A 19772-nucleotide genomic window follows, 5' to 3' on the forward strand; every position below is an offset into this window, starting at 1 on the left:
TTCTAGTTACACTATCATCCAATCTGGTGGTTCTCCCCCCACAAGCTCCCTTTGAAAACGCCTCAGAGAGGATAGAGAAGGAAGGGCCCCATTTCCCAACAATAATACTGATCACACCTTTACCTTACTAGCTCCAGCCGACTATGCATCTCCCTTCTGATTTTCATGCACTTGTGTGCTCATGATTCTGAAAGTGCTCTCCAATACCTAGAATATAATTCAAATGCACCATTTTTACCTGTAATGTCTGTAACCACTTCCCATATATCCCCAGAGCTTAAAGTAATCTTTAGCAGCACACAGATAAACCTACTTATCGTGTGCGCTGCCTGCCAAACGCAAGCAGCCACAAGTTCCCCACACAGTTTTGTCCCCTACAATTCTCGTACTTGTGGTCTGTCCATATATTACATCTCGCACATTCCTACATCTCACTAATTCTTGTGAGCGGTCAAGCTCCAAGCCCCAGTAGCTCGACCTGCGGCAGTCCGCACAGCTTATACTCCTATTACCAATGCGAGCGAGAGCCTGCCCATTGTCAGCCTTGTTTATAGCCCTTGTTTCCATGCTGACACGGAACACAGCCGTCATGACGGTTCTAGCGTCCCACGTCCTCCAACCAGGTCTCAATTGGTTAGACAACGCGTATCTATACAATGCTAATATATGTAACCTTCATAATGTGCCTATTCACTTGCCACCATTGCACTCTTGTTGCTCATTCCAGAATTCACCTCCCCAACTACTATACTCATTTTGACCTATTACCGTAGGCAATTGGCACGTCATTTTCCTACCGTTACTAGATTCCTCCTACTTCAAAACACCCTTGCATGTATTGTGCCATTGCATCTTTACTGCTGAACTCACCCAAAGACCTGCTCGCTCCTAGCTGCACCCACACCTGTTGCAGCATACACCATAAAACCTGACCTCATAATTTCCAAGGTGAATTCTCCACTACCCCTACCTTTTAAAGTGCCTTAGACCACTAATCCTAGCCTCTTTTTGGATACCTCAACTCCAAATTGCACTAATATTAGCAAAGTCTTACACCACTACTCATTTGCTTATTTTACTTGTCAGGAGAAATCTGAACTGTCCATGGCATTGTTACGGAGAATTCGTCAAAATGGCTAATTTCCCTTACCTACCGAGTCCCTCAGCAGCTTTGCTGGATTTCTAGGATTTATTTTTTTCACTTGGTAAGAGTGAGCCTTTTATCCCACTCTTACATGTGTTTTGCTGTGTTCTTGGGCTATGGAGCCTCACCTACACTGGTTTATAGTGATTTGTTTCGAAAGCTATATTTAACAAGTAAAAATGCATTTCTTTCTGAACCAATCCATTGACTATAGACCTGGACTGGTTTCAATTGAAATGCACTTTCACATGTTAAAAGTAGCATTTCAATGACTTTTTTGTAACTTTAAAATGTTACATGGAGCTGTCCAGTCCTGAAATTTCAGCACTAGCCCGCCCCGTGTAACGTTTTAAAGTTTTGTGTATATTGGGGGGGGGGGTTCCCCAGCCCCCCAACCCCACACCACCCCCCAACCCCTAAACCAACCCAAGCCACAACCTTAACCCCTAAACTAACCCTAACCCTATTTTAGATCATTTTTCATTTAGATATATTTCGATATGATGACCACATTTTTTTTCTAAAAAAAATGACTATTCGTAAAATGACTTTTCTACAAAAAGTATTCTCAAGATTTGTATTGGAAACTTTGTTTCGAATAAATGACTGGATACCGTCACCATCACCATTGACTCCTCTCTCGAGGGTTGGGGGGCCACTCTGGACAACCACTGCGTCCATGGCACCTGGACTCGACAGGAGAGGGAGTACCACATCAATTGAAAGGGAATTGAAGGCCATCTGGCTGGCGCTCGGGGCCTTCCTTCTGGTTATCAAGGGCAAGGTCGTCCTCATTCAGACAACTCGACCAGCATGTTCTATGTCAACAAGCAGGGAGGTACCAGACCCCCCTGCACCTCCACTGTGCAGGCTGGCAGTCAGCATGTGGGAGTGGGCCCTGGAGAACATCTACCTCACGGCGGTCCACCTCCCAGGGGAATCCAACCGGGAGGCAGACAGGTTCAGCAGACTGGGAGCGGACAACTACGAGTGGCGGTTGATCAACCTAGTGCTGCAGAAGATCTTTCGCAAAGGGGGTCACCCTCAGGTGGACCTTTTCGCCTCCCGGGGCAACAGGAAGTGCCAGCTGTTTGCCTCCTGGCAGGGTCAGGGCCCGAGATCCCTGGGCGATGCCTTTCTGATCAGGTGTTATGGAATTACAGCATACACCTTTCCGTCCACACCCCTAATTCACAGGGTGATATGCAAAATAAAGGAGTCTCACCTCCTCAGCATCATCCTAATGGCTCCATGGTGGCCAGCCGGCCATGGTTATCGGAACTGCTCAGCCTCTCGGAGAAGCCTCCCGTTCGCCTGCCGACGGGCCCAGCACATCTTCTGGCGCAGCAGGGGGGCAGGGTCATCCAACCCGGGCCAGAAAAACTAGCCCTCAGTGTGGTTCCTGAACAGATCACGCTAGGACATCTCAGCCTCTCTCAGGCTAATCTAGAGATCATACAGGGCGCCAGGAGCAAATCTACCAGGGCCAGTCTAAGTGGACCAGGTTCTGTCACTGGGCAGACTCTAAGGGCTTCAAACCTCTGGCATGTTCCCTTGGATGACGTGCTGGCCTTTCCGGCGCATCTAACCCATTCAGGCATGCAGGTGGACAATTGCCGCACCTACCTGGCAGCCATTGGGGCATACAGAAACTCGGAGGAGTGTTTTCCTCTTCCAAACCAATTGTCCAGAGACATTTGACGTGTCGCGGCAGGCTCTACGCGCCCATCAAACCGCCGCACCCCGCGTGGGACCTCAACATAGTCTTGGGCGCCCTGGCGCACAAACCATTCAAGCCAATGGCATCCGCAGAGATCAGGCTGGTCACCATTAAGACGGCCTTGTTGGTCCTCACCTCGGCTCGTAGAATCGGCGAAATCCAGGCGCTGGTCACTTCAGAGCCATACACTGTTTCACAAGGACAAGGTGGTCCTCTGGACACACCCAGCATTCCTGCCTAAGGTGCCGCCTTCATTGCACCTAAATGAGGAAACAGTGCTGCCTACGTTCTTCTCTGATCCGAAGGACGAGGCACAGAGAGTCCTCCACTGCCTTGATGTCAGCCGTACACTAAAATTCTATTTGGACAGGACCAAGGGCTTCCACAAGTCGGATGCTCTATTCATCACCTTTGGACGTTCAAGACCGGGGTATCAGGCATCCAATGCCTCTATAGCCCGGTGGATGGTCTCGGCCATCAGAGAAGCTTACGAGGGACAGCATAAGCCACCTCCGGCCAACATGCGTACCCATGGGGTCAGAGCCAAGGCAACTGCCATCGCCTTCCAGCAGCATGTCCCCTGGCATGTCATAAGCAGGGCAGCCATCTGGGCCACTCCTTTGGTTTTCTGCAAGCATTACTGTTTGGATGCCGGCTCTAGATCAGACGCGGCTTTCTGACAGGCGGGTCTTAGAAATCTGTTTGCTTAAGGAGGGACTCCTCTTCACTTTGGGGCTACAATCATTTGTAATTGCCCATGCAGTATGGAGGAAAGGGGACGGGATGTAAGGGTTATTAGTCCCCTTTCCTCCATACGTCCCACCATCCTTCCCCCTAATAAAACTGGTGTCATTAGGCAATATTAATCTATTGTCGACTATTCTATGGGGTCTGAGGTGTGGTGCCGAGGGCAGAGTCAAAGCAGGGCATGCTCCCAGGGCCGCACCCCCACGCGCCTCTAAATTTAAAGGGAAGAGGATTTTTTCTGGTGAAAAAGGTTCTGTCTTCCGTCTCTTGGAAGGGACGCCCATGCAGTACGGAGGGAAGGGGACTAGGGACTAAGAGTAAGTTAGTCACTACGGTGAGTAACTTATAATTAATCTATTGATTTGCCTGTCTTTTACCCTCCACCACATCCCTCGAAAGAGGAAGGGCGGTTCTGCTGTCTTGTCCCCAAGAGAGCCTTAATTTTTTATGTGGCTCGTACATCCGAGTTTTGGAAGACTGACCAGTTGTTCCCCATTCATATCCTGTAAAGGCCTCACCATATCCAAGCATACCCGGTGTCGTTGGATTATTTTATGTATATGCGAATGTTAGTTGGCAGGCAGGGAGGTTCCTCCTGGCATATGGGCACATTCCACCATGGTGGTCTCTGCCTCTACAGCCCTCCTATTAGGGACATATATCGTGCTGCCACTTGGTCGTTCCTGCATGCATTTTCCAAGCATTTTTCTTTAGTTGTTGCACGATTTGGTAGAGCATGTTAGGCAGAATTATATGCAGTTTCCTTTGGGAACACTACACACAATTAAAACTACAAGTGACAGTACAATTTCACCTTTGGTACAAGCCTGTACTACACAGTTATAGTGGTAGCAGTAGCGGAGCAGCCAGACTTATCTCAAGAGTAAGTAAGCAGTACAAGTGATTACACAAGGGACAGCAATTACTATGGTTCAGGCAAACACTGACTCAAGGTTTCTAAGTAAAAGAATATATATTTACTCAAAAATACACCACAACACTTCCGTTAAACTCCAGACAAGTTAAGCTCACAAAATGAAGTGGGAGCAAAATGGCACTCCAGCAATTTAAAAGGGAGGGAAAGACAAAGTTATTAGAAATTAGGCAAAACAAACAGGTAAGTAAGCAGGGCAACTGAACAAGAGAGACTACAAGGGTAAAATCAGATAGATAGAAAAGGCTTAGGGCCAAAGTCAATGGTTCAAAATTCTTTTGCTCAAGATAATAGGTTCAATCTAGTTCGCGGTAAAGTTCGTGGCACAGATTCTGGACGAGGTTGGTCAGTAGAAAAGTTTGGTAGAAGAGAAGGACAAGCCCTCGGATTGGAGAAAGATTTCAAACACTTTCACCGTGGCTGAGCGAAACGCACAACCGGATTTGCACAGTACCTTAAAATGGAGAGGGAGCTGTTGCTGAGGTGGACGTTCCTGGTGGTTCCTGCAGGCTCACGGTTCCTGAAGCGACTGTCGAACTGACACCAAGTAGGAAGACTGGAGGGTCCTGCGCCACCCAGGGAAGAAACCAGCAGCAGAGCAAAACAACGAATAAAAGGTGCGCTCCTTAAAACCCAAGCAGGATCCGACCTTCCTGGCTATCCGGCCCACTGTAGCTCTGTACAGCGAATTCGACCAGAGAAGGGGTCCTGGCTTGCAGTTTGGGCAAACTGGTTGGTCCCACCAGCTCAAGGGAAGAAGTTTACTAGAGGATCATCTGTCGTCGGATTTGGAGATTCAGACCTGCAGCACGGCTTCACTGGGCAGTTCAGTTGTGGTAGGGTTCCTCTTCTTCCAGTTCCTCATTGGTTCTTTCGTTCCAGTGGTGACTCTGCTCTTCCATTCCTAGAGACCTGCTTTTTATGCAGTTTTCCCCCATTCATACAGCCTGGCTGTCAATCACACAGCAGGGTGGCTGGCCTGGCAAGGCCAGTCCCCTTCGCCAATCAGACAAGAGTGCGACTTGGGTTGCTAAGGCAACCCATGGCAGGGGTCCGAAGATCCCTCCCTCACATCCTGACCCTCTAGACTATCAGGCGCCTTAAGGAGGGCTTCTATGCAGAAGCCAGCGAAAAGACGGCGAACAAAGGAATCTTCCCCGGTTTGGCACGCAGAGTAAAACACGAGAAAGACTTTAACAAAAAGAAATGGTGAATAAACCCAGCCGGAACCAAAATAAAATGTATTTGGTCAAGCGGGTTTATGTTCGAGGCTACTTTAATAGCCTAAAACAATACCACGTTTATATAATATAATCGCGTCAGAAAAGTTCGGGTAGATGCCACTAACACCAGCCAAGTCTTAAGTTAAGGGAGAGAAACAAGGCTCCAAGAGGCACAGACAAAAAGGGATAAGAGTTAACCCTTTCCAGTACTCCATGTAAGATGGGGTGTACTGGGTCTGTAATGTAAAGTGACTATATAAAGTTAATGGCAACTTTACCTGTTTCTGGGGGACAGTAGTCGGCCCCCGAAAAAGAGTCAGGGGGAAATCTCAAAGACAACCCTGTGTCACTGCACTGAAGGTGCTGTGTAACACACAAAAAGTGGTGCATGTGGAGTAGGTGAGGCTCCAGTGCCTAAGATCACACAAAAAGTGAACGTACACACAGCAAAACAGATGTAAGAGTGGGGAAAAAGGCTCACACTTTTACCAGGTGAAAAAATAAACCCTAGAAATCCAGCAAAGCTGCTGAGGGACTCATTAGGTATGGGGAATCGGCCATTTATTGAGAATTCTCCCTAATGGAGCATTTCTGCAAAATCTACTTGTTTAACGCTTTCTGCCCTCCTCTGTGATCCTAAATGCTTTTGGAGTCTATCAAGATGAGGAAACTGCAGGAGAAAAGCCATCCATTGAAGGAGAAACTACTTACCGTAATTATCTTTCTATGGATTCTTCTCCCGCAGATTCCTCATCTCCCCTTCCATCCAACTCTGCTATGAAAGTGCCTGCCGCCAATGACTACTTCTCTATTGGGCGAAAGAGGTGGGCTCTTATTTTGAGGTCTACTTTTCACTTTTGTTGGGTGCTGCATTCTTTTTGCAGTCCCATTCCTCATGGCGGAAAAAAAACACGTTGGGTTTTCTTTTCCTATCGGTTGCAGCTGTTTTAGCCAGATTGTCTAGTCTCCCTTTGCAGCGTCTGAGCTCGGCGGGTGATGGGAGGGGGGATACTGAGGTAAAGGGGCATAGTGACGCTGTGTATTTACAACGTCCCGAGTCGAGGTGCACTACATCCCCTGTCAAAGTTTTCTGAGCAGATGATGGTGGAATGGATATCTATCTGATGAGGATTCTGCGTATGAAGATTCAATTGAAGACCCCGTTTTGGGCAGCTTACACATTTGCACCGTTCAAATCTTTAAGAAATGCTTACCAAAAATATCGATTCAGTTCGGATTTTATTTTTTTGCAAAAGATTTTTTGCAGTTAAGTCAATCGGGATCAGGATTAAAAGATGCAGGCTTCAAAATGTAGCTTTGTCCAGTAATTTCCCTTAGATCAGTTTACCTTCAGCTACAACCAGAAACGCTGGATAGATTGCCTACACTTTAGTAAGACCCTCTCGTTTAGTCTGATCCTGTGACCCCCTTTGTTTGGTACTGTTCTGTCCAGTGGCTTAATTTAAATAATGGTTGCAAAAATGCGGTTGGTCTGTGCGATCTGCCGCCATTCTGCTGACCCTACTTGAGTGTGGGTATACAGTACAACTTCCATGTGAGACCAGGCCCATTGACACAGTAAGGGGTGACCAGTTTAGCTCATGAAAGAAATTGTGTTTTCTTTTTTGAGCAGGCAGTTTGTAGTCCACAGAATTTGTCTGAGGGTCTATGTGGACCCCATGCTTCAACACTTATAAAAAGGGGCGTATAGTAGCCTGACCTCAGGGAGGGTGATTGGTTGGGGCAGAGGGGTACAAAATGCCCTTAAAATATGAAACCAAAAGTTTGTCATCCTACGGACCATTGGCCAGGGAGGTAGCTCTGGTCCCCTTGTGAGTCACATAACTGCCTTCATTGGGGTCAATAGTACCATTTTGGTGGGGTCAGTAGTGGCCATTAACAATCACTGGTGACTGCTACGGGTTACTTTTACTTTGGGGAATCTAGGACATGGAGGCCTGCGGTCAAAGTAGAGTAGAGTATGGTCTTGGCAAGTGGGGTTCATTGGGTGGCTCAGTTTGACCCTGCTTAATGTGCCAGCTGGTTGTGGTCACCCATCGGCTGTTCCTGGGGCATTTACTTCAGCAATTGGCTTGGCCCACATGGTTTGCTGTGCCTCCACCCCGATTCTCCCCCCACCCCCCTCTACCAACACCCTTTCCAGCACTCCAAAAGGACCACTGGCAGTGGCTCTTTGTTCCTGCTCAATGGTCATAGGCAGTGGCATCTTTGCCCAAGGCATGGATTTTGGCCAGGCACCCAGCCCCAACATGTCACCAAACTGGCCTTGGAGCTCCTGTTGATGGTCTGTGAGAGTCTGGCTTTGTCAACCAGACTTGACCACCGTCCGTTCTTCCTGTGGAAAGTAATTTGCCCATGTCCTGGCCCGGCAGGCTCCTTGATCTGGCCATACCTATTGGTCACTTTGCCTGGAGATAACCCATGGGCAATGCCAGGGCTGTAGGCTACCACCATCCTCAGCCCAGGCTGCAAGTTTGAGCCTGGTTAGATTAAAGTGTGATGGAGCAGAGTTTGAACCCTCAGAGTAGACTGGGTTGCACAGGGCCCCCCCCCCTTTTGAACGAATGATGGACCACACGCACACACTCACAATGGTCACTGTCACCGTTTCTAGTGGCTGCAACTGGGGACTTGGGAAGACAAGTGAGAGATGTCTAGCGAGCATATTGGTTCCCTTTAAGGGACCCTGCCGGTGGCTACTGGACACCTGTTTGGGAAGGGCCCCGCCTGCCTCTGTTAGCGCTGAGAGAGGGGTCATTTAACAGCCCCCCATAAATCAGCTGTGGCACCGCTAGCTAGATTCATGTTCATATGAACTGTGGACAACTCCAGTCCATCATAACATCATGCGCACACTGCCAGAGCAAAGTCATCATTGTTGTTTTTTTCGGACAGATGTCCATAGGTCTGAAATGTGTCCTCCAACCGCACTGTGCTTTATCTTTACTCTTTGAATGCTTACTCACAAAATGATGCATACATCTCTCCACATTCGTGGTGGAGGGAATGAAGAGGGCAAGACAAGGTCACATTGATTTACAAAAAGGACAAACAAAAGTAGTTGACTGAACAGTACAACATTTAAGTCACCTTGAGGTCCTTAACACAACATCCTTCTCTTACTGCAGAATTTCTGTGCTTGTCTTTTCAGAAAATTGAATTGTGTGTCTGATTAAGGAACTATGAGTGTCATGAGTATCTTTTCCAAAGTGTATCTTCAGCTTTTTTCTTTTCTTTACAGGTCCCCCAATTCCTTCCTCTCTGTCACAACATATTGGGAACACCTTTACCCCGAAACCTCTCCGGGTCAGCAGCAACCAGGAGCAGATGTTTTCTTCTCCAAAAGCAGGTATGTGAATGCTTAATCTGAAATGAAACCTTTGAGCAGCTGTTTTCTTTTTTGTGTGACCAGTTCAATTGTGTATGTGCTCGGAAGGATAGACTGTCCTTTCACCTTAATTTGACTTGTCAAAACTTTATTTACCGGTTTTACTATCCAATTTTTGCTGCTGAAAAGTATATTTATTTTGGGTTAAGGCAATATTGTATAGGGAGGATAGGGAAATGGTATGGGGGGGGGGGGGTTGCTGTAAAGAAATGTGAGAAGAATCATTATCTTTAAGCTCCAATCTCTCAACAAAACCGAGTTGCCATTCACTTATACAGGACACACATCTATGTGAATGTGTGATGGTTGTGTTTCCAGTGCTAGATGACTGTGATGTTTGATTTAAGTGAGGTTAAACTGATAACGCAGAAGATTTCGAATTGGTGTCTTCCTCCCACGGATTCCCATCTCTTGAAATGTAACTCCAGGTGTACTCTGGTCCGAAATCCTTTGATAGCCACCAGAAAGTACCACATGATTACTCTGACTCCAGCTGACCGCAGTTGCACCTTTATGTGGGAGAGGGACACATGCATATACTGAGGTGTTGAAGCCCTTGTTCATTCCATAATTCTAAGATTCCTCTTTCCGTGGGTTTTTCCCCTAGGGTTAATATACGCAAAAGTCCAATATTGCCCACTGCAAGGTCTACTCTGGGGCAGCAAGAAGCTTTTTGAGATGTTATGTTAAGTCTTTTCCGACAGGCCTCACTGTTCCTGACTGTCCATCTGTGCCTTCCATGTCTTTTGTTCCTTAATTAGACCGTGGAGACAGGTTAATCTCACCACTGTGCACCTCATTGGTTCAGCCTGTGTTCTACTATTAAGTTTCCTGCATTGGACCATCTGCTCCCCTTCTTGGAGTAGGCCATATGGTGCCTGTATCTATGGTGTCTGGTCCTTTGAAGATTACACTCGCAATAGTCCCTATGCTGGATCCACTTCATATATTTCCACTACCTGTGCCAGGGACCCTTTATTGCATCACTGCTGACGGTCCCCTTTTTAGCATGGTTTGACTGTTTGCAAAGGGTGGCGAATATATGAATTTCTGATGCTTGTGAATCTGCTTAGAATCACATGCTGTGCACATAGTCCGACATCTAGTGGTAACCGCAGAGTTTTGCATCTTGTCTTTCGAGGATCAAAAGGGGATGTCGGCATAGGCGTGTCTGTAACACTATCCCTAACGTGACGTGTAGTGTACCCAGAAATCCTCACGAGTCAAGGTCCTTCAGATTGTTTTTTTATTGGCCCAGCTAGCTGGTTGCTTTATGCAGAGCTCTCGCCTAAATTGCAAATTTGTTAAAATCCCGACCTTTTGGTCGTTTATAGAATATTCATCCCCTTTTCGACGATTGCTGAACCGCTGCTGCCGAAGACAGAACAACAGACTTCGATGGCTGGCGTTCCGGTCAACGCTGTTGACCGCGTGGTGGGCCTTCCTGGCTGGCCTACACAGTAGGGAGAGTGTGGACCTGGGGTTTCCTTTCTTTTTAATAATTTATTTCCTTCTCCCCTCTCGTTGCCCTTTGGTATTGTCGTCGCTTTAGTTTACCTGTGCTATGGACAGGACTGCCTTTAAATTTTGCCCTTCATGTAAGGGAACATTTCCGTGGAAAGACAAGCACCCTCGGTGCAATAAGTGTCTCCCCCTCAATCACGTCGGGGCGTCCTGTCGGCATTGTAAGTTCCTACGTCCTAAGACCATAAAGGAGCGTTGTGTGAAACGGTGGGTGATGTCGCAGGCCGAGAGTAGATGAGGCCCATGGCTCCGACACGGACACCATTGACCTTACAACGGAGTAGACTCGCTCCAAGACGTCCGTCCCCAGCCCCTTTAGGCATGGCGCAAGTCCTGCTTTGGGGAAGATACAGCCCGGTGATGAGGATGCACATGGGACTAAATACACAATCCATGGGACCGCCGCGGCCTCTCAGTTGAAGCGGTCCAATGCGCCAATGGGTGCGTCGGGTACCTCAACGACACCTGCCGATTCGCAGGATCGGCAGCCCTCCCCGCATCCGCACCAGCTGCATGTGTCGGGTTACTCTGTAAATTAGGGCACGAGCACCAAATCCCTCAAGGCCAGTGTTAGGCAGAATCCTGTGCAGTGCCCTTAGGGACCATTACACACAATTAAGACTACAGGTGGCAATACAAGTTTTACCTTTGGTACAAGCCTGTACTACTAAGTTATAGTGCTAGCAGTAGCAGAGCAGCCAGGCTTATCTCAAGAGTATATGAGCATAGCAGAGATTACACAAAGGGACCACAATTACTGTGACTCAAGCAAACACTGACTCAAGGTTTCAGGTAAAAAATATAAGTACTTTTATTTTTAAACCATCAGTTATAAACACAAAACCTCTATTAAACTTTAAACAAAACCACACGTTAAATATACTACAACTAACCAATTCACTTTGTACAGTAAGTCTCAAGGTAAGTACTCTTTGTTTGAATGAACCGGTGTTATGGACAAAACACGATACCGCGGATACGGTTGCGATCACTTTTTGACAGTTCGGTCTACTAAATAAATGCGTATCTGTGACATGAAATGATACCGGGGGCAAAAACACACTTAGCACCTGAGATACCCAGAGGGAGTTGGAGGCAAAAATCACAGGCAATATTTAGGTTTAGCAGACCGTATCGAGAAACACTCAAACAGGAGTTCAAAAGTCAAGGAGTCAGGTTTAGATGACACCGGAGGCCTGTGCCGAAGATCACACCGTTTACAGTTTACGATTCCGTATAGCCCAAGAGTACTTGAATATTGTCAATGTTCGGAAGCAGAAGTTATAAGAAGAAGGGAAGACAAGAACGAGCCTTGAAGATGAAGAAAAGGGGTTCACCCAGTTTCCTCGAGTAGAACACAGTACCTTATTTCCACGATGCAGCTGGAGCCCTGGCAGTTGTTTCTGTTGGTTTCCCGCAGACCCACGATTCCTGGAGCTTCGTTGTGAAGGACGTCTGAAGGGGGTCTGCACCACACAGGGATGAAGCTGGCAACCGCGACAACGAAAAGGTGTGCTCCTTAAAAACAGGAGAGGCTCAGCAGGTGGCTATCCGGACAACTACAGCAGTGTGCAGCGATTTTGACCTGGCTGAAGAAGATGAGCTGGTTATCCCCACCAGGCTCAAGGGAAGAAGTGTGCGGCGAAGATCTCTGGCTGAAGAAGATGAGCTGGTTATCCCCACCAGGCTCAAGGGAAGAAGACTCCGGACTGGATCTTCTTAGTCGTCGAAGGGTAGATAGCTCAGGACTGCAGCAGGGCTTCACCGGGACGGGGTAGTTGCATCAGCCGTCGTCCTCTCCGCTTCTCTTCGGTTCCTTGTAGTTCCAGAGGCGACACTCTGACTTCTAGCCTAAGAGACCTGCCTTTTATGCGCAAAACCCCCATTCACACAGCCTGGCTGTCAATCACGCAGCAAGGGGGTACAGATTAGCCCTTTCCAGTACTCCATGTAAGATGGGGTGTACTGGGTCTGTGGAAAAAATGACTATATAAAGTAAATGGCAACTTTACCTTTCTCTGGGGGACAGTAGTCCGCCCCAGCGAAATGGAGTCAGGGGGGGAAGTCTTAAAGACAACCCTGGGTTACTACACTAAAGGTGTGGTGTAACCCATACAAGAACAGGGGCGCTTGGAGTGGTGTGCTCCAGTGCCCAAGATCACACAATGAGTAACAACACATAGGCCAAAACACATGTAGGAGTGAAAAAAAAAATGTACACTCTTACCAGGTAGAAAAATAAACTCCGGAAATCCAGCAAAGCTGCTGGGGGACTCACTTGGTGAGGCAAATTAGCCCTAGAAGGAGAATTCTCCTTAACAGCCATCGATGTGCCTTCCAAGAGCACGCAGACACTTAAAAAAGCTCTGGTTGCGCCAAAAGTTTCTACGCAACCACCCTCCCAGCCTGAACACCTTCCGTAACGCTGAGCATCAGTGAAAGTCTCGCGAAGATTGTCTCGGCGGCAAGTAAACACAAATATACGTAGAAAGACCCATCAGGATGCCCGGAAAGGAGGGATAGGCCCAAGAATACGTCGAAGGAGACTCCAGAATGCCAGAAAAGCGCAGCAGGACTTTACAGAGAGTCCCCAGACTTTGTCTAAGACTCTCAGTGAAAAATCTTGATGTTCTAGGCTTCAGGATCCTCTAGAGGAACCCTTCCCCTCCCCCCCCCCCTTAGACACCTTTGGGTCATCTGTGTGGACTAAGGAGAAATTTGAGGGTGGTATGAACAGGCTAGAAAAATGTGTAGATTTTTCAGAGAGGTTCACTCCTTATGATGTACCTACAATAACTAAATACCAGAGGACCGGAGACCCTCTCAGTGAGGTCGTATTCGGCCTATCAGATCCTGAAGAGGTTCCTCTTGACCCTTATGCACATGGGGATGATCCCTTCGACGATCCTCATGATCACACCCCGGATTGGGGAGATGACCAACCAGTTAATGAGAACCTACCTTGGTTATCCCCTACCCCGGACCCAGATGCCATTTGCCTTGACAGTCCCTCATCTCCTCTGCGTCGGGCCTCTCCTGTGGACAACCAAATGGCGTTTTATGCCATTCTCAGGAAGGTGGCTGAGCACCTCCAGATAGCCATACAGGAGGCAGTGGTAGACTTGGTGGAGGACATTTTAAAAGAAAAGCCTCCGGCTAGCCAACCTATTACCCTTCTTAATTGCATCAAAAGGCACATTGCCCCCTATTTATTGACACCCTCTCAAACCAGAGCTGTTAATCCTAGGGTACAGAAGCTTTTTTGTCCCTCCCCAACTGATCCCCTATATAGTAGGGGTCATGCCACACCGGATTCTCTGGTGGTAACAAGGACAAGGAAGAGGGCGGGGGCCCCCTTGTCTACAGGTGAATTGCCACGAGACAGAGTGTAAAAAGTTGTATACCTTGGGGGAAAAGAATCACCACTGCTGCGGCTTACTCCACGCGCATAGCCAATAATACCACGCTCTTGGCAAGTTATTCAGATGTCAAGTGGAACCTACTGCAGGAGGGCCTGCAGCAGGTCGCAGAACCAGTGCGCTCCCGCCTATTAGCAATCGTGTACAAGGGCCAACAAGTCAATCCCAACATCCTCAAGAATACCTTGGATGCTGCTGAAACAGCTGGTCGTACCCTGGCACAAGGTACCCTTTTAAAACTCCATGCCATGTTGAGGAACTCTGGGCTTAAACCCGAGACTCGAGCATCATTGATTAACAAACCTGTGGAAGATTCCAATCTGTTTGGAAAGGCGGTTGATGAGGCGCTAGAGACTGCCAAGAAGGAACACGAGACTCTCAGATCTGTGAATCCGATTACTCAAAGACCTTTTCAACAAAGAGGGGGAAGTTCTCGCCGCTCCTTTCGCGGGCACTCCTATCAACATTCCCCACATAACCAGTAGGGCTCAGGAAACCATTGGTCTTCGGGACAAGGTTCTAACACCCCCAGTACTTCTCCTCCCAGAGAACAACATTGGGGAGTTGGAAGGGGTCGTAATGCCACCCCTAGAGACTTCCCGGCCCCAGGTCAGAAAAAACTCTCAAATCCAGGTCCTCTCCCATGCCTCCCCGGTCGGGGGACGATTAACATTCCTGCATGCATGGGAGGGGATCACATCAGACCAGTGGGTGCTCAAGACCGTTACCCACGTGTACTGTATAGAGTTCATGCGGCCACCTTGGTACAGGCCTCCAAGATCCAGGTGCCCGACACCAGAACAACTCAAGATCCCGCTACAAGAGGTCAAGATCCTGCAGGAAAAGGACGCTATCGAAGTCGTCCCCGTTCTACAAGTAAACAAGGGTATTTATTCAGTGTACTTCCTTGTACCCAAAAAGGATCTAACCATGTGCCTTGTTCTGGACTTATGCCCAGCGAACAAGTTTGTCAAACCCCAAAAGTTTTGTATGGTGACTCTGCAAGAAGTAATTCCTCTTCTCATTAAGGGGATTACATAGCAACATCGGACATGAAAGATGCATTCTTTCATATTTCAATGTTGCCGGCACACAGAAAGTACCTAAGGTTCATGATAGAGGGCAAGCACTATCAGTTCAAAGTCCTTCCCTTTGGCATCGCCTTAGCCTCAAGGGTATTTACAAAGGTACTGGCAGTGGCTCACCTGCGCAAGCAATCCATCTGTTTATCCTTACCTCGACTACTGGCTTATAACAGGGGACTGCTACAAAACATGCCTAGCAAACACTCAAAGAATGATAAACCTTTTTTATTCGGTCTGGGCTTCTCCATAAACTAGAAGAAATCCAGCCTCGACCCCAGCCAAGTCAAGCAGTTTCTAGGGGCTCTTATTCGAACAGAAGACTGTCTTGTCTTCCCCTCCTATGAGAGGGTTCAAAAAATGCTGTTTCAAATCCCTCCGTATGTAGCCGGTCACGAGGTGACGGTACACAAGGCCATGCGACTGTTGGGTATGATGGTGTCCTGCATTTACTTTGTTCCTCACGCGCGTTTCCGCATGCGCCCCATGTAAGAGTGGCTAAACAGCCAATGGTGTCAGTCCAGCGGACTGTAGGACGATCTAGTGGTTGTCTCGGTAGCCCTCGTTCTTTATCTGCGGTGGTGGTTGAGGGAAAAACTGCTGAAGGGTAAAACCTTCACCACCTCTGCAGTAGAAGCCACTCTCATGACGGACGCATACCTCACGGGGTGGGGGGCTCACCTTCCTCAACAGACTGTTCACAGGGTTTGGCCCCCAGTGGTAGCTTCCAACCACATAAACCTGTTGGAGCTGCTTGCGGTGTTCAAAGCACTGAAGGCTTTTCAGACACAGCTACAGGGAAAGACGGTACTGTTCCTCACGGACAGCAGTACAGCCATGTACTACCTGAACAAGGAAGGGGGCACTCATTCTCCAGGGCTGTCCAAACTATATCTGACAAGTTCCAGGGGAACTCAATCTTCTGGCAGACATGCTCATCCGAGACTTTTTACTGCCCTTGGAGTACGAATGGCGACTACACGAAGACATCGTCTCCAACATTTTCAAAGAATGGGGATTCCCAGAGATCGACTTGTTCGCAACTCTGGAAAAATCACAATGCCCAGATTACGCCTCTAGGTACCCTCAGAACCAATACAGGGGGAAACGGTCTCTGGATAACATAGTCACAGAGATTTGTTTTCCCTTTTCCCCCCAACTCAACAAGATTGTGCACAAGATGCACCAGGAACCAGTTGCCATGATTTTGGTGGCCCCATTATCTGCATGCCAGCCCTGGTTCTCCCATCTGATGAAAATGTCTTTCCTCCGATGAAACTGCATTGCCCTTAACAAAAAATTCTCTCAAGACAGGGGGGGAACCTCTCCAACCATGCCCGCAAACTCTCAATTTAGCGGCCTGCTCCTGAAATCATAGAGTTTAGACAGCTCCAGCTTCCTCTGAGATGCATGGATATACTTAGAGAAGCAAGCACCAGACATTGCTACTCCAATAAATGGAAACGCTTTGTCATATGGTGTAACCCCAAGGGCATAAATCCCATTGAATGTTCTCCTACACATATTGTGTTATACTTGACTCACCTGCTGGACTCGGGTCTAGTATTCAATTCCCTAAAGGTCCACTTAGCTGCACTTTCAGCCTACACTACGTCCCAGCAGAAAGTGTAATGGTGGAAGATCCCAGTAATTGAAGCTTTTATGAAAGGGGTTAAGAGAATGTATCCTCCCATTTCCAACCCGGCTCCCGGATGGGACCTAAATGTGGCATTAACCAGACTTATGGGGTCTCCCTTTGAACCGATGCACAAAGCAAGCTTTAAAGCACTCGCTTACAAGAGAGCCTTCCTAGTGGCAGTCACCTCTATACGAAGAGTTAGTGAACTGCAAGCCCTTTCTATTCTAGACCCTTTTGTCACAATTCAGAGATAAGGTAGTTCAGTGCACTCACCCGAGGTTTGCACCTAAAATCATTTCAAAGTTCCATGTTAACCAGTCTATGGAACTGCCTACATTCTTCCAGAACCCTACCAACATGGCGGAAAGAAGCCTACACACATTGGATGTCCGCATGGCAGTCGTGTACTAGCTGGAAAGAACTAAACCACTTCGGAAAACAAACCCGTTTTTCGTTTGTGGTAGCTGGTAGAGAAGGGGACCTTGTCTCTAAATCAGCCATCTCTAAATGGATTGTCAACTGCATCACACTCTGCTACACTCTTGCCAAGAGGGAACTGCCCTTCAAGCCTAGAGTACACTACTCCGGGCACGGGGGCTTCCATAGCATTCATTGTGAATGTTCCCTTCGTATCCATTTGCAAAGCGCCAACCTGGAGTTCTGTACACACCTTTACAAAACACTATTGCCTAGATACTCATTCTGGATCTGATTCCCAGGTGGGACAAAGCAGTACGAAGATCTTTTCACTACTGTTCCTTCTTGCAGCCCACCTCCAACTCTGGGTACTGCTCTCACGAGTCTATGCACAGCATATGATTCTAAGCAGATTCACAAGCATCAGAATACATGCATTACTCACCGTAATAGCATTTCTGATGATTGTATCTGCTTAGATTAACATGCGCCCACCGTTCCTCACCGCTCGGGTGGAAGAAACAGTTGTCTTACTACTTCTCTTTCTGTACTCGCCCACGATAGTCATAAGGCTCCCTCGAGGCAGAAAAATTACAATCGGAGGACCTCGATGCGTAAGGATTTCTGGGTACACTACACATCACGTTAGGGAAAGTGTTAGACACGCCTATGCCGACGTCCCCTTTCGATCCTCGAAAGACGAGATGCAATACTCTGCGGTTACCACTAGATGTCGGACTATATGCACAGCATGTGAATCTAAACAGATACAATCATCAGAAATGCAATTACTGTGAGTAATGCATGTCATATACTGTACTCATACGTAACATCTCCTTTCCTCCATCCTCGTTGGCGTCTCCCAACATGGGGACAGTACCGGAACCTTTGGCACTGAAAAATTGAGCTTCTCCTTTAAATTTTAGTATAGTGCGCTGGTGTGCAAACGTGCAAACACCCCGCCCTCTGGTACTTTACCTCAGTCCCAGGTTGTTGGACCTGGCAGCCAGTGCTGAGACTTTTTTAGCTTTCTTCTTGCTCCCTGTTTGTTTTTTTCAATCTTACTTAACTTCCATTTGGTGCCTTGCCTCCCCCTACGCATGTCGGCTGCAGGAGGCTTCGCGAGATGTGCCTCATGCGACCGCTCAATCCCGGCCGCAGACCCTCACACACGCTGTCTTGAGTGTATGGGGCCCAACCATCACTGGGACACATGTTCGGCTTACATCGCTCTTGGTCACAGGGCATTGAAGAAGCGTTTGTCACGGTGGAGGGAGATCTTCCACACCTCTCCTCCTCCCCACCTGAAGGACTTTGCCAGGACCTCTGGTCAAAACAAGGTTGCCCCTCTGTTCAGCATGGCTCCACAGCACAGCGACTCCTTCCCCGGGGTTCCCATGGACAGGGGTTCCTCACATTCAGGTTTTGACAGGCCTGAAGCCTCTGTCTACCGGCTCCCTAATCGAGGGGCCCAGGGGCTCTTCCGGGTGCTCCAGGGACAGGCCTGAGGCCATCCAGGCTGCCGGCTCCCCAGCTGAGGGGCTCAGGAGCCCTACCAGGCTGTCCTCGGAAGGGCAATCATGTTCTTCAGCCCTGAGGGGTACAAGATTGTCGAGTGCCACAACCAAGAGGTTGTCCTCGTCTCCATCCAGCACGGCTACTGGCGCATGTGCAGAGGGCGTCCAACCTACCGCAGCTTGCTCCAAGGTCATGAGTAAGGGTGTTTTGACAACCGGCCCGCCAGCTGAGGGTTCAGCACCTACCAGAATGTTCTGATATCGATGCCTCTGCTTTGGGTGAAAGACCCAAGCTGTATCCTCCCGGGTCTGAGGCCTCTCTTGGCTCAGGGCCTTCACGCCCTCCGGCCCAGGGCTTATCGCAAGGCTCCAAAATAGCAGAGAGCCCCATTGCGGGGCCTGTCGTGCCGGCAGCCATTTCAAGGCCCGCCAGTGCTTTCGCCCTGGGAAGCGGCAGCGGATCCTACTGTACAGGCTTCTGGTCTCCTCAGGGATACATCTACCCATCACAGCCTTACAGTTACACGCACCAGGCGCCTCAGTGTTTTCACCAGGAGTGGAGGCCCTGCGCCTCGTAAGCCGGAGCCTGGGTGATCGGTGACTTGCGAGGACCACTTCTTTGAGTGCTTCCTTTTACTCATGTGTTCCCTTCAGATGAAGTGCTCCTGAAGGATATTGTGAAGGTCACCCCGCAAATGGTGCCTCCCTGGCCCCCTCCTCTGGCTACCGGTTCCAGTGCCAGTCCCAACCCTGGTCCAGGCTCTGATGTCATCCAGGCCACTCCACCTCCTCCTGTACCACCAAAGCCTCCCCCTCAACAGCCGTTGGACCTGTCTTTGGCTCTGGGGAGTTGCAGGGGGCAAAGGGGGGGGGGGTGATCCTGCAGGCACCTGTGTCCCAGAGCCCCTAACCCCTCCATCTGTAAATAATTTTAAAAAATGGGTGGGGTTGATGACGCTCAGGGCGAGGAACCCTCCGCATCCGTTAAGGCCTCTCA

At 48.6% G+C, this 19772-nt stretch overlaps 1 protein-coding gene across 1 annotated transcript in view; it reads left to right on the top strand.

Moving 5' to 3' along the window:
* Positions 1 to 19772, top strand: part of GTF2I (general transcription factor IIi) — a 2618156-nt gene that overhangs the window by 1258258 nt on the left and 1340126 nt on the right. The window contains exon 21 of the mRNA XM_069614749.1: positions 9031 to 9138. Within this exon, the coding sequence (XP_069470850.1) occupies positions 9031 to 9138 (108 nt within the window). The remainder of the gene's footprint in view (positions 1 to 9030; positions 9139 to 19772) is intronic.

This window comes from Ambystoma mexicanum, chromosome 9 (genome assembly GCF_040938575.1).
Source record: "Ambystoma mexicanum isolate Mex_15411 chromosome 9, UKY_AmexF1_1, whole genome shotgun sequence".
In the NCBI taxonomy this organism is placed as follows: domain Eukaryota; kingdom Metazoa; phylum Chordata; class Amphibia; order Caudata; family Ambystomatidae; genus Ambystoma; species Ambystoma mexicanum.